Raw genomic sequence first — 13,736 nt, forward strand, 5'->3', positions numbered from 1 at the left:
TTGACGTGGCCGGAAATGAGTCATAAAAGTAATCTGGTTTCTTTATTGCCGCACCTTGTGTATGTGTATATATATATATATATAATCTGCACTTAGGTAATATGTTTTTCACAAAAGTAAATTAAATAACAGTAATGATAAGATCTCTTGGACTAGATATCTGTGCAGCAGTAATGTAGGACTGAGCAGGTTGTTCTGGGGGTAATGCTCTAAACTTGTATTTGGTAGGTGCTCGGTTTGATTCTTTCCTGGGAGAGTAGCTACCCTGACTGAAGAATTATGTGGTTTTCCTCAGTCTCTCCAGGTAAATGCTCGGTTAGTACCTCAGTTAAGTCATGCCTAAGTGACCTCCGTAGTCTAGGGGTAACGTTCCCACTTCATGACTCACGGTACGTGGGTTCAAACCCAGCAGAGCTCGTGGAATTTTTAAGGGCAGAAAAATTCAGGGAACAAGTCCTCTGGGAAGGACTTTAAGCCGTGTGTCCCGTGTCGTAGATTTACAGCACGTAAAAGATCCTCATGTCTCTAGGAGACCTCTGAGCAAAATTAGGCAAAGTTTCCCGCCCAAGTAGTTTCTAATTTCTCTGGTAGATGGTGAAGTATTGGGGACCACTGCCAGAGAGGTGGCCGACCTCGCTGGCAGGATGGGGCTGATAGCGAGCACCAGTACTGGAAGGGCATGGCGACTGGTAGAATATCGAAGGGGGACACACCTTAGACTACTAGTCGTGGTGCATGGGGAAACCCACCCCCTCCAAAAATAATAATAATAATAATAGGTCATGCCTGCTTTCTTTCAGATCCTTTAATTCTTGAGTCACCCCACTGTCCAATGATATATTCTTGATACTGAAAGTGTTGTTAAATGACTTATGAAAAAGCAAGGAAAGTAGGCTTCTTGTTATAAGTTAAAAATTCCTGGATAAAGATAACTGAACGCAGTAAATGCTGCTTGTGCCCATGCAGTACACTGTAAAGGTGTATAGGTGGAGTGGAGGTAGAGCCCCATATATTCTAGACCTTAGCCCCAAATGGAGGTGAGTGGTCAGTTTTATGCTCTAGTCACATTATTCCTCCAGAAAGAGAACCTGATAATCTTTGGCATCAGTGTGCAAAGTATTGTTAAATATGCTACATAGAAACATGGCCTAGGTCAGCTTTTCAAGCAGTTGTCAGAAGACCAAAGTTGATGGCCATTGATTGTAGTTCACATAGCTTCATGCCCAACTTCTGTTAACATCCATTTTAATATTATTCTTCTGTCTGTACATAGTTCTAGACATTCAGTGTGGGTCCTGTCTATATTATTGTGTACTTTTTGGGCATTCATGTTATTTTAAGCAAGGACTTGCCTGTACCTGGTGTCACACCCGTTGTACCACCATGCTCCAGTATGAGACTCTGCACAGTTGCCATCATGCCAGTTATCGTGATCCATGTCATAAGTAGAGAACTTCATGCCGGCATGGTACATCAGTGAATCTCCTGCATATTTCAGTTAAACATAGTTATGTATTGAGTTGAGTCTTTATCTCCTGGGATATAACGCCATATAGTCTATTGAAAGACAACTGATGTTTTTGAGGATCACGTCACCTCCAGCTTCAGGGTCGAAGAATAAGCCAAGCAAGAAACTAGCATGAAGCAGGCAGCCTTTTCTACACAGGCATTATATCCCAGAAGACAGAACCCTTCATATCCATCACTGAGAGAACCTGAAGTCCTATACACTTGACATCTTATGGGCCAGATTTGGTGGCTTAAAGAAAGGTATTGTTTTTATCTGTGATATTCATTGAGTCCTAGGTTTTCATATTAAGACAGTTGAAGGGGTTATATAGCCTCAAATAAGATGGAAGATGTTTGTGAATAGTGAGTAGGTAAGTAGGTGGACATGGCCAGATTGAAGGTACTCACTTGAAGAGACTGACGAGAAAAACTGTGACAGTTCTCAGTCAGAATAGCTTACAGTCTGAAATTCAAATTGAATACATCCCAAATAAAGGTCTGAAATGTTAGTGCTACATCGTCTGCTCAGTGTCAGTGAGGTTGAGAAGCCACATTTGATTCAATTGTATTGGAATAAGAAGAATGTACATAAAATCATGTCAGAGTTAACTGTTTTTATCTAATGGATAAACGCATGTGTGGCCAGAAGGTCACCATGATTATGAATATGTTCTTGAATAATATCACAGTACAGTTAAAACCTAATGTGACAGCTAGTTTCACCAAACTTTCAGATTTATACCATTCATCAAATCATGATGATGATGATGATGATGATGACGACGATGTACGTAGGTAAGTCAGTAAGTAAGTTACAACCACAGAACTTAAACAAATAAGAGTACTGATTTGAAAAATGCTTTTATTTCTCAAAATTTCTCGTACACTGAGGCACTTGTCCCATCGTTTCACAAGCCCCTGAAAACCGCCAGCATAAAATTCTTTGGGCTGCTGTCAGAACCAGGCATGTTCACATGGCATGGCCTACCTCATAATGCATGACAGGTTAGGTTTTCACAAAGCCTGTGCACGATGGGTGCTGTGCATGCTGACCCCACAACACAAAATCAAAGAATGGGTCTGTCATTACGGAATCTCAATTGCTACCATGATGAAGGACATGATATGCTAGCCCAAATTGTCATGGGTGATGAGTCTTTGGTTCGCCATTACCAGCCTGAGACAAAGCGTGTGTCAGTGCGGTGGAAACATCCTGCGTTGCCTGCCAAAATGAGTTTAAGGTGACACCATCCTCCAGAAAGTGATGCTCACAGTCTTCTGGGATCACGAAGACATACTGCTCACCGCATTGCAGCCTCAAGGCGATGCAGGGTGTTTCCACTGCATTGACACACGCTTTGTCTTGGGCTGGTAATGGTGAACCCAAACACTCATCACTTGTGACAGTTTGGGTTAGCATATCATGTCCTTCCATGTGGTAGCAATTGAGATTCTGTAATGCCAGACCCATTCTTTGCATTTTGTGTTGTGGGGTCAGCATGTGCAGCACCTATTGCGCACAGACTTCGTGAAAACCTAACCTGTCATGCATTATGAGGTAGGCCGTGCCATGTGAACATGCCTGGTTCTGACAGCAGCCCAAAGAATTTTATGCTGCTGGTTTTCAGGGGCTTGTGAAACGATGGGACAAGTGCCTCAATGTACAGGGAGATTGTGTTGAGAGATAAAAGCATTTTCAAATCATTACTCTTATTTATTTAAGTTCTATATCCGTTTCTAACTTACTTATTGACTTACCCTCGTATGTTTAGGAATTAGGTGGAAAACATGTTGATGTAATATGCATAAACATTTTTGTCTTAATATTGTTAAATTGTTGCATGTTTTTACAATGTGAGCTTATATCAGTGTCATCATTATATAAAGTTTCTGTTATATATTTGTGTCTTATTTGTGCTCACATGACTTTTTAGTCATGTGAACACAAATTATTTTCCAAAAGAAGGTGTAACATGCAGATCATTCTAGCCTTTCTTTATTATAAGTTCTGAATATATTGGTTTCTCTACCTGCATCTCCTTCATAACTGCCTAGGAATGATATTGAATACCCTTCCACTTCTGTGCCAATGGCGAAGGCTGAATAGAGGGCGTAAGATTTGTCCAAGTTAAAATCTTGTAGTTCTATCAATAATTCAGTTACCTAGAATAATAGGAAATTATAAACATCAAAATAAAAGGGGAAAATAAATACTGATATGTTCATTAATAGTGTTCTCATTATGTTCACTGATATGACTATAATTACCTTATGATTTGTTAATGTGTGAAGCTTCTCAAGACCAAGCCAGAATTCTCCTCCAATATTACCAAACCCATGCTTGTAATCATGCCAGTCTCGGTAGAAATCCACAGTTCCTTCGTAACGGTTTTGTACCACCTGTTGATGATTAAAGATATTATTTATATTGTAGAAAAGTACTACAAGTAAAGAATCTTTAAAGGTTTTGAATTCCTGTTGGCAATGGAGTTTACATGAATGATCTGAGACATTTTCTTGTGATATTCCAGCCATCAACATTGGTAAACAGTTTGTTTTGTTTTTAAATATTTGTTGTGTTGACGGCCAAAATATCACAAATCATAACACACAACATGTTGTAAACCATAAAGATGATCTGAGACATGCTTATGCAGGTTTTCACAGCTGAACAGTGTTAGCAAGAAGTATGCTGTGTATAGCATATAGATTTGTTGCAGTAGAGTTTCTGGATATGGTTAAAATTCTGACTCCCAATGTCCTTTTTTTATTGCATGAGTAAACTTCAGTTGCTTACTTTTAGTGTTATTCCTCCTTTAACGTTTTAGCAGCTGTATATTGTGACACTGACAGCAAAGAAGCTAGCCATATTCTGGGTGAGGAATGTGTGTTATGCTTGTTTAATATACGATGGGGTACCCAAAAGAAACCGAACTAATTTTTTTTGTGGCAGAGCTTTTGTAGTACCGCGTTTTGCTACTATGAGCGCATAGAGCTAACATTCCTGAGTCGATAAGCCGACTACCGTTGCTTCAGAAGGTAAGGACTAGTTTCGGCAGAGTTTATAGTGACAACTGTTTTGTGTGGTCGTCGTTTTTGCAATGGCCCGAACACATCAAAATGTTGAAAAAAATCGTGAAATCATCAAGGAAGATCGGCGACGGACCATTGAAGAAATTGTGGAGCTGTCGGGAATGACTTGGAGCTGAGTTCAGCGAATTTTGGCAGGGAACGAAAAGGGTGGCTGCGAAATTTGTGCCACGACTGCTGACTGCTGAACAAAAACAAGATCGCGTGGAAGCATGCTGTGCTTTGAAAGAAGAGTCCCGAAATGATCAAAACTTTTTTTCAGCGTTTTGCTGATGTTGCTGAGGTGAAGGAAAAAAACGATGGAGGCGCTGTCAAGCATCTCAAAAGATGAATTTAGACAATGTTTTGAAAAATGGAATAAAAGACTAGACAAGTGTATTAGTGTAAGTGGAGAGTACTTTGAAGGGGATTGAAGGTTTGTGCTTAAAATTTGAATAAATAAGTTTAAAAAAAAAGTTCGGTTTCTTTTGGGTACCCCCTCGTACAGCTTACTGGGCATAGTATTTGAGGATCTTGCAGCGGTGGTTATGAAGAATTCTTCTGTATGAAATATCAGGCTATGTAGTCTGTTGAAAGTCACCCGACATTTCAGAGGGGACGTGTTCCTCCAAAATGTCAGTTGACTTTCAATAAACTACCCAACTTTATGTCCCAGAAGATAGAACACTTCAACTTACAGTCCAACCTCCTCCTCTTGTCTCCAGCTGGCAGTATGCAAAGAAAGGTACAGAGGACAGATAGGGCTTGATCCTATAGATGCCTGAAGTGTTGTGACCCTGCTGTTGCACATCCCAGCAATCTTGTGGCAGCAGCTGATCAGTGGGGTTGTTGAGAGAGGCAAAGAGTGTCTGTGGTAGGGCTTGTACTGGTGGGACAGATTCATGTTTAAAATCCAGCATTGTATTTGTGAAGTACTGCTTGGTGAGGAGATGTCCACTGAGTCTCATCGTTTGGCTGGAAGAGAAGACAAGTGGTGATGATGGATTAAAAAGGGACTTGAAAGGTGCATTAACTTCTGTGCCTAGTTTCATAATTTATTAAGATTTCCCCTCCCCCCCCCATTTGGTGCTACAGCCCCAATATGGGCCTTGGCCTACCTCCATGAAACTCTCCACGTCACTTCAGCTTACTGGTTTTTAGACATTTGGTAGGGCTCCTTGGGCAGGTGATCAGCTCGTCACAAGGCCTCTACCTGTACACAGATACAGAAAAACACACACATGTGCGTGCACACACGCACGTGCACACACACACACTGAACATCCATGCCCTGAATGGGATTCTCACCAATGATCCCAGCTTCCGAGCGAATGAAGACAGTGCATGCCATAAGACTGCTTGGCTACCATGACTGACTATTAAGATCTGAGTTTAGGTAATTTATAATGCGTTCTATGATTGTGTAGTTTTCTTTAGCATAAAGATTATTGAAACTTGGAAGCGAAATTGTAGCAGTCATAGACATCACACTTGGTAATAATTTACTCAGTTCACTGTGATCATAGATACTTTGACATCACAGTTTCACTTAATATACATGCCATGAAGTTAGAAAGTTCTGGACAGACAGGTACATTTATATGAAAGTACAAAAATTGATAGAATAACAATGTCCTGTAAGTGGTGTTGCTGTCTAAGGGTAGACTATGAATAAACATACAACATGTTAGACTGTACTTCTTTCAGAGACTGGATCTGTCTCCTTCATGTGGGTAGGGAAGGATAAACCTACTCAGTTGAGCCCGTTAGAAAGAGCTAGTCTCAATCACTGGAGAAACAATGGAGTGTAGAAAACAACCTATGAACAACTGACAACCGGTTCCATCAGTGGGAGATAAGAATAAAATCAGTAAAAAACATGATAGAAAATTTGTGCCAAGCATGCATATGTCAACAATATAAAAAACAGAAGTATAGATTAAATTCCAGGAATTCAGTTAAAAACGAAAGTAAAAACTTGAATAATGCATGCCTAATCTGTGTGAATAAAGAATTGTGCCACCAGGGCGACTTCCGGGAATCAGGCTAATCCCCGGAGCAAAACTTGCAGAAGTAGTGGAAGCCAATAATATTCATAAAAAATTACATTTTTTATTTGTTAACCTCTTCATTGATGAGGGGAATCAATATGGGAGAAATATCCAAACTAGGTTAGCTGATCAGATTGGTTGAACATGCCATATGAGCTGATTCGTTGTACTTTCTGTATCTGCTGTTACTTTCAACCTCCAAGATCCTAGCTTCATCCCCGCTTACCCTATGACCTTCTTCATATGCATGCTGAGCCAACCTGGATTTCTCTAGAAGACCCTGCTTGAGATCGTGCCTGTGTTCACGGATTCGCACAGCCATCGGTCTGCCTGTTTCACCAATGTAGCTTCTGCCACATTCACAGGGAATGCTATAGACGCACTGTGTCATCTGTTGAGGATCCCTTTTTGGTCTCATTCTCATGAGTGAAGATTGTAAACTGTGTCTAGTTTTGAAGACGGTCCTAATATTATAATTCAAGCGCATAGGGAACAAGTATAATATTAGGACCGTACATACCAGACGATGGATGAAGTCCAAAATAAGCCAAAAGAAGTACTGTATACTTCATCGTCAGAATCCTTTCAAGTGTATCTGAGTAACCGGTATGGACCCGGTATTTACCCTTCGTTTAGGAAATTGGAATACTTAAAAATCAGGTTGGCCAAACCCCTGAACCGTATAACCTTTTTTATGAGGTGTAAATCCCTAAGCATTGATCCCAAGGGCCTCTCAGTTAAGATGCCATATAGTGGTCGGCATTCTTTAAAGATTGCCCACCTGGCCAGTATGGCTCTCCTTAGAGATAGGATTCATGCTCATTGGAAGAATAAGTCTTCACAACTTCAGAAGATCCAACAACTAGAGAATTTTCTCAGGTCATCAATTAGTAGCTCAGACCAACAGCGTGTCTTTACTGCTGTGGAAAGTTAATTTAGAAACACCTTTAATAAGCAAAAAGGAATCCATATTGACAAGTTCTCCATGCTCAAGAGTCGTTGTGACAGGGTCGGGTCCGACCCAGCTGGTGGTTCTAAAAAATTTGTTTTCAGTCTCTCAGTACGCTCTTAGAGACCACAAGGAGTCAGTCCTTAGGAAGGACTTGCATTTTTCCATAGTAAATCCACACTTCAACTTAGATATGGCATGTGCTGTTGGATCGGTGATTACAAAACTCGCACAGATTTTAGGAATGGAATTCAGATGGAAGGTCAGGTCTATGTTGCAGAAGTCCAAGTCACCCACCTCCAATATTAGCAAGAAGGAGTTGAAAGCTGTGAAGTCCTTGAGGCTCAACAAAGATATCAGGATCCTGCCAGCAGACAAAGGCAACTGCACTGTAGTGCTAGACGAAATAAAATACAGGGACAAGATTAACACCTTGCTGAAGTCTGGAGTTTATGAGCCCCTGATAAAAGATCCAACAGCCAAGGTTGAGAGAAGAGTTCAGCAAATCCTTGCCAAATATAAAACTGTCCTTCCTCCCAAACCAGACATTCCACTAAGACCCATAGTGAGTTCAATTGACTCCCCGTGCTATGCCTTGGCTGGCTTCCTACAAGAAATACTGAGCCCTTTGGCCAGCAGATCTGGTTCCTTCGTGAAGAATTCCAGCCATTTCATAGAACTGATAAAGTCTGTTAATCTCCGTACACAGGATATGCTCGCTAGTTTCAATGTGGTTAGTCTTTTCATCAACGTACCAGTCGACAAAGCCCTTAAGGTCATCAGAAGTAGGCTGGATAACGATAACATGTTGGCAGAACGGTCTGTCCTGAAGGTGGAAGCCATCATGGAACTTCTGGATGTCTGCCTGAGGACCACCTACTTTCAAGGGGATGATGGATTCAACCAGAAGAAGGATGGTATGGCAATGGGTAGCTCCCTTTCTCCCGTTGTTAGCAACATTTACATGGAACATTTTGAACAACTGGCTGTCGTCTCGGCGCAGGACAAACCGTCGTCGTGGCTCAGATATGTGGATGACACATTTGTGATCTGGCCTCATGGTGCAGAGGGGATACAGAACTTTCTTACACACCTCAACAGTCTGAGACCGGCTATCCAGTTCACTATGGAAATAGAATCGGAGGGAACGATCCCCTTCCTGGACGTGCTGGTCATGAAAAAAGGGACGTATCTGACCACGAAAGTTTACAGGAAACCCACCCACACTGGCCGATATCTTAATTTCAATTCCAATCACCCCCTGCATGTCAAAAGAGGAATTGTTCATAGCCTTCATGATAGAGCTACCACTATATGCCAAGACCGGCAAGACCGGGTGTTGGAGGTTAACAGTCTGAAACGCGACCTTCAACATAGTGATTATTCTCAAGGCTTTATTGACTCGGTTATCAGGTCCAATGGTAGTAGTCATCAAAAGAAAAAAGGGGAAAAGCCTCTTGGCACGATTTATATCCCCTATGTCAAGGGCATCTCTGAGAAGTTCAAGTACATAGGGAACCACTACCAGTACCAGTAGGACCGTCTTCAAAGCTAGACACACTTTACAATATTCACTCATGAGAATGAGACCAAAAAGGGATCCTCAACAGACAGCACAGTGCATCTATAGTATTCCCTGTGAATGTGGCAGAAGCTACATTGGTGAAACAGGCAGACCGATGGCTGTGCGAATCCGTGAACACAGGCACGATCTCAAGCAGGGTCTTCTAGAGAAATCCAGGTTGGCTCAGCATGCATATGAAGAAGGTCATAGGGTAAGCTGGGATGAAGCTAGGATCTTGGAGGTTGAAAGTAACAGCAGATACAGAAAGTACACCGAATCAGCTCATATGGCATGTTCAACCAATCTGATCAGCCAACCTAGTTTGGATATTTCTCCCATATTGATTCCCCTCATCAATGAAGAGGTTAACAAATAAAAAATGTAATTTTTTATGAATATTAGTGGCTTCCACTACTTCTGCAAGTTTTGCTCTTGGGATTAGCCTGATTCCCGAAGTCGCCCTGGTGGCACAATTCTTTATTCACACAGATTAGGCATGCATTATCCAAGTTTTTACCTTCGTTTGAACTGAATTCCTGGAATTTAATCTATACTTCTGTTTTTATATTGTTGATATATGCATGCTTGGCACAAATTTTCTATCATGTCTTTTACTGTGATTTTATTCTTATCTCCCACTGATGGAACCGGTTGGCGGTTGTTCATAGGTTGTTTTCTGCAATCTGCTGTTTGTCCATTGGTTGAGACTAGCTCTTTCTAACGGGCTCAACTGAGTAGGTTTATCCTTCCCTACCCACATGAAGGAGACAGATCCAGTCTTGGGATGGATGAAGTCCAAAATAAGCCAAAAGAAATACAACATGTTATCTTGATGTATTTAATGACAGGTTTTGTCACTAGTGCAGTTAGAAATATTTTGTTGTGATTTAGTGTGATTTATTAATAACACAGATATGCAGTGCTCTGATTTACTAGAAAATGACTAGTGGAACACAGAAGACAGATTGAAGGTTGCTGCCTTCAGGGTAGAAATGGAGGCAGCAGCTTTCTCTGAAATGTCTGCAGACTATCAGACTGCAAGGCATCAGATCCTTGAAGACAGTGATCTTCAGTGAAACGTTATTTATGAATGGAAAGAGTCTGTCTTCTGTACCTCTTTTCTGTATATTCTTCTGCTCAAGTGGATAGTGTTTCAATATTGGTGTTAAATTCCTGGTACCTTGTCATATTACTGAGTTTTGTGATGTTTGTCTTGAGGGCATTATAATCATCTTTCAGGTTCCCTATTGCTGCACGAATGGTATATACAGTTGTCACCATCATTTGCAATTTGTTATTCATGTCATCTTCAGCTGGACCTAACACCTTTCCTTCTACAAGAAAAACATATACATAAAAATATAACAAATATGAGTGACATTATGCTGTATGATTTCTTTTTGACATTACATTTGATTAAACATGTCACTGATTTGAGTTCTGTGATTTGAATCTTGGTACATAAGTTTACTTTAATAATAACGTGACCACTTGTGATTAGCAGGTTAAGAATTCTTAAGAGACAACTAGGACACATAATGTGTTTATAGTATATTGATTGCATATTACCTTGTCAGTAACTCACCTGACCCAGCATGAAGGCTACGTATCTGGTCCTGCCCATGTTTGAGCCCATTGGTGTCTGTCTTGATGGCTTCCAGTGTAGCCTCCATCTTACTGCTCAACCAGTCTAGTTGCCGTACCCGCTGTGATACATCCCTTAGCTCTGACTTGATGCCTTCACTTTTCTCCTGTGTCTGGACTTCTATCTTTGTCAGCCTGGTACAGAATAATGAACCTGTCTAACTCCATGTTGCAGGGTCTGTCAAAAACCTGATAGTTGCTCAGCATGACAAGAAATTCATTGCATTTGTAGGACCCAAATGTTCATTTCCATGCTCACAAGAGCCCACCAATGTTAACTAAGACTGTTTCTCTATCATTCATTCTGATTTTATCTCCTTATCTATTATTTCTAGCTCTCCCAAATGGGCTCTTTCTCTAAGCTTTTCCTGGTTGTAATTTTGTAGCACTTTTCATCTCCCCTGTGTATGCTGCATGTCCCACCCATATCATCATCCTTGGAATAATGAAGCATAGAATGAAATTAAAAGAGTTTTGAGAGTTCAGACACTGGTAGTAGTGTCATCTTTATTTGTAATTTGCAGTTAAACCATTTGTTAATCTGTAGAGGTTCACCATATGCACCAAGCAAGTTGGTCTAGCACTAGTGCTCTAGATTGACTGAGTTTTCTTGTGGTTTTCCTCAATCTCCAGGCAAATGCCAGAATAGTACCTTGATTAGACCATGATCATTTCCTTCCAAATGTTTTCCAACTCGTCATTCATCAGCCATCCTAACATTTGAGGCTATGTAGTCTCGATTCTGACAGTGTCATAAGATAACCCACAAAAAAGGAGATGTAACACACTGAAATGCAACACAATTCTTTTTCATTACTGAATGATGCCAGAAATATCTCTCAGTGTATTGAAAACTACTCCCCTGAAGATGGGAGTATATCCAACTTCTGAAATAATATTTATGTTTAAATGTACTTGAGACATTGGACAGTGTCTATTCTGAGTGTAATGAATGAACCATTATCTTAAATATCCCTTTGAGAATATTTCAGTTGTCTCCTCATTAATGGCATTTATGTATATGATTGAAGAGAAATTTGTAGGAGAATAATGTGTGTATACACACACACACACACACAAAACGGGCGTTATTATTTGATGTACATGAAGACAAAAGAACTAGGATGGAAAGAGAACCATGGGATTCAAAATATTGGCATCGAAATTTGGAGTGGACTTACCTCATTTCATGTGAAGTATGGTGACATCATAACAAGTGCTGGAAATGGCCACCATTTGCTTCGAGACAGCATTGGACTCGGCGCGCCATGTTTTGGAAAGTCCTTGCCCGTACATCAGGTGTCACTTCTTGGATGGCCTCACTTATGTTTGCTTTTAAAGCCTCTATGGTTCGCTGTTTGTTAGCGTAAACTTGCGCTTTCAAATGTCCACACAAAAAATAATCAGGCAGCGTTAGATCGGGCGAGCGCGGTGGCCAAAGTCCCCTGGAAATGACGCGGTCGCCGAAAAAAGACTGGATTTCGGCCATGTTTGCGCGCGAGGTGTGTGCTGTTGCTCCATCCTGCTGGAAATAACCGATGGACAATTCCTCATCATCCAGTTGATTCACAAAGCAGTGGAAGATTTTATCGTGCTGCGAAGAAATCTAAGCTTCGTACATACCGAATCTCCGTGGTGCACGAGTTAAAAGAGCCAGATTACGTGAAGAGAGTGGCGTATTGTCAATGGTTACAGACACTTGTCCGGACATTCTGGACTACACTTGGTTTTTGGACGAGGCGTGGTTCCATCTTTCCGGATATGTTAATTCGCAAAATTATCGCATTTGGGCAAGTGAGAATCCCAATGCGATACACGAAGAACCCCTTCATTCAAAGAAGATTGGTGTTTGGTGTGGAATTCCCGGCGGTGCATAATTGGACTCATTTTCTTCGACACGACAATCACAACAGCAGTGTGCCTAGATATCTTCCACTGCTTTATGAATCAACTGGACGATGAGGAATTATCCATCGGTTATTTCCAGCAGGATGGAGCAACAGCACAGACCTCGCGCGCAAGCATGGCCGAAATCCAGCCTTTTTTCGGCGACCGCGCTCGCCCGATCTAATGCCGCCTGATTATTTTTTGTGGGGACATTTGAAAGTGCAAGTTTACGCCAACAAACAGCGAACCATAGAGGCTTTAAAAGCAAACATAAGTGAGGCCATCCAAGAAGTGACACCTGGCGTATGGGCAAGGACTTTCCAAAACATGGCGCGCCGAGTCCAAAGCTGTCTGGACGCAAATGGTGGCCATTTCCAGCACTTGTTATGATGTCACCAGGCTTCACATGAACTGAGGTAAGTCCACTCCAAATTTCGCTGCAATATCTTCATTAGTATCCGAGTTATTAACAAAATGCCGGGTTCTGCCCCGAGTGAAACACCCTTTATTACAGAACTATATGATCGGCCCAGAAACCTTTGAAGTGGAACCGGAAGAAGAAGTAGATACAGACAAGAATGGACCATATATTTTACAAAGTGAGGTGGAAAAAGCTGTCAAGGAGATAAGGAATGGAAAGGCTACAGGAGATGATGATGTACCTGGAGATGTGCTTAAGTTACTGGGAGAAGGTGGTTTGAAAACACTGACAAAACTAATAAACACCATATATGAAACTGGGGAGTGGCCCAAGGACTTTGCAGAAGTGACAATGATTGCCTTAAAGAAAAAGACAAAAGCTACAAAATGCAGCAACCATCGCACAATAAGCCTTATGGCACATAAAGATAATAGCAAAGATACTTAAAAGAAGAATTGAAAGGAAAATAGAGGATATACTTGGAGAGGATCAGTTTGGATTTAGAAAAGGAAAAGGAACCAGGGATGCAATTGGGATGATGAGAATTATAGCAGAACGAACTTTGGAGATAGATGAAGAACTGTGTGCTTGCTTTATAGACTGGCAGAAGGCATTTGACCGTGTAAACTGGACCAAATTAAT

At 41.1% G+C, this 13,736-nt stretch overlaps 2 protein-coding genes across 5 annotated transcripts in view; one reads left to right on the forward strand and one right to left on the reverse strand.

Moving 5' to 3' along the window:
• LOC111869192 (mitogen-activated protein kinase kinase kinase 4) overlaps positions 1-13,736 on the forward strand; it is a gene marked incomplete at its 5' end in the record, with an annotated part of 108,109 nt that overhangs the window by 68,639 nt on the left and 25,734 nt on the right.
• Positions 1-13,736, reverse strand: part of LOC111869193 (fibrinogen C domain-containing protein 1) — an 18,612-nt gene that overhangs the window by 2,862 nt on the left and 2,014 nt on the right. Inside the window, exons 3-8 of one of the 2 annotated variants that reach the window (XM_023860490.2) lie at positions 10,728-10,921; positions 10,323-10,476; positions 5,277-5,553; positions 3,778-3,909; positions 3,540-3,672; positions 1,359-1,485 (exon numbers count right to left, since the gene is read on the reverse strand). In XM_023860490.2, the coding sequence (XP_023716258.1) occupies positions 1,359-1,485; positions 3,540-3,672; positions 3,778-3,909; positions 5,277-5,553; positions 10,323-10,476; positions 10,728-10,921 (1,017 nt within the window). Of the gene's footprint in view, positions 1-1,352; positions 1,486-3,539; positions 3,673-3,777; positions 3,910-5,276; positions 5,554-10,322; positions 10,477-10,727; positions 10,922-13,736 lie in introns of both variants that reach the window. The other variant, XM_033753318.1, reaches the window with a different exon arrangement.

The sequence above is a fragment of the Cryptotermes secundus genome, unplaced genomic scaffold, assembly GCF_002891405.2.
Source record: "Cryptotermes secundus unplaced genomic scaffold, Csec_1.0 scaffold1556, whole genome shotgun sequence".
Lineage (NCBI taxonomy): Eukaryota > Metazoa > Arthropoda > Insecta > Blattodea > Kalotermitidae > Cryptotermes > Cryptotermes secundus.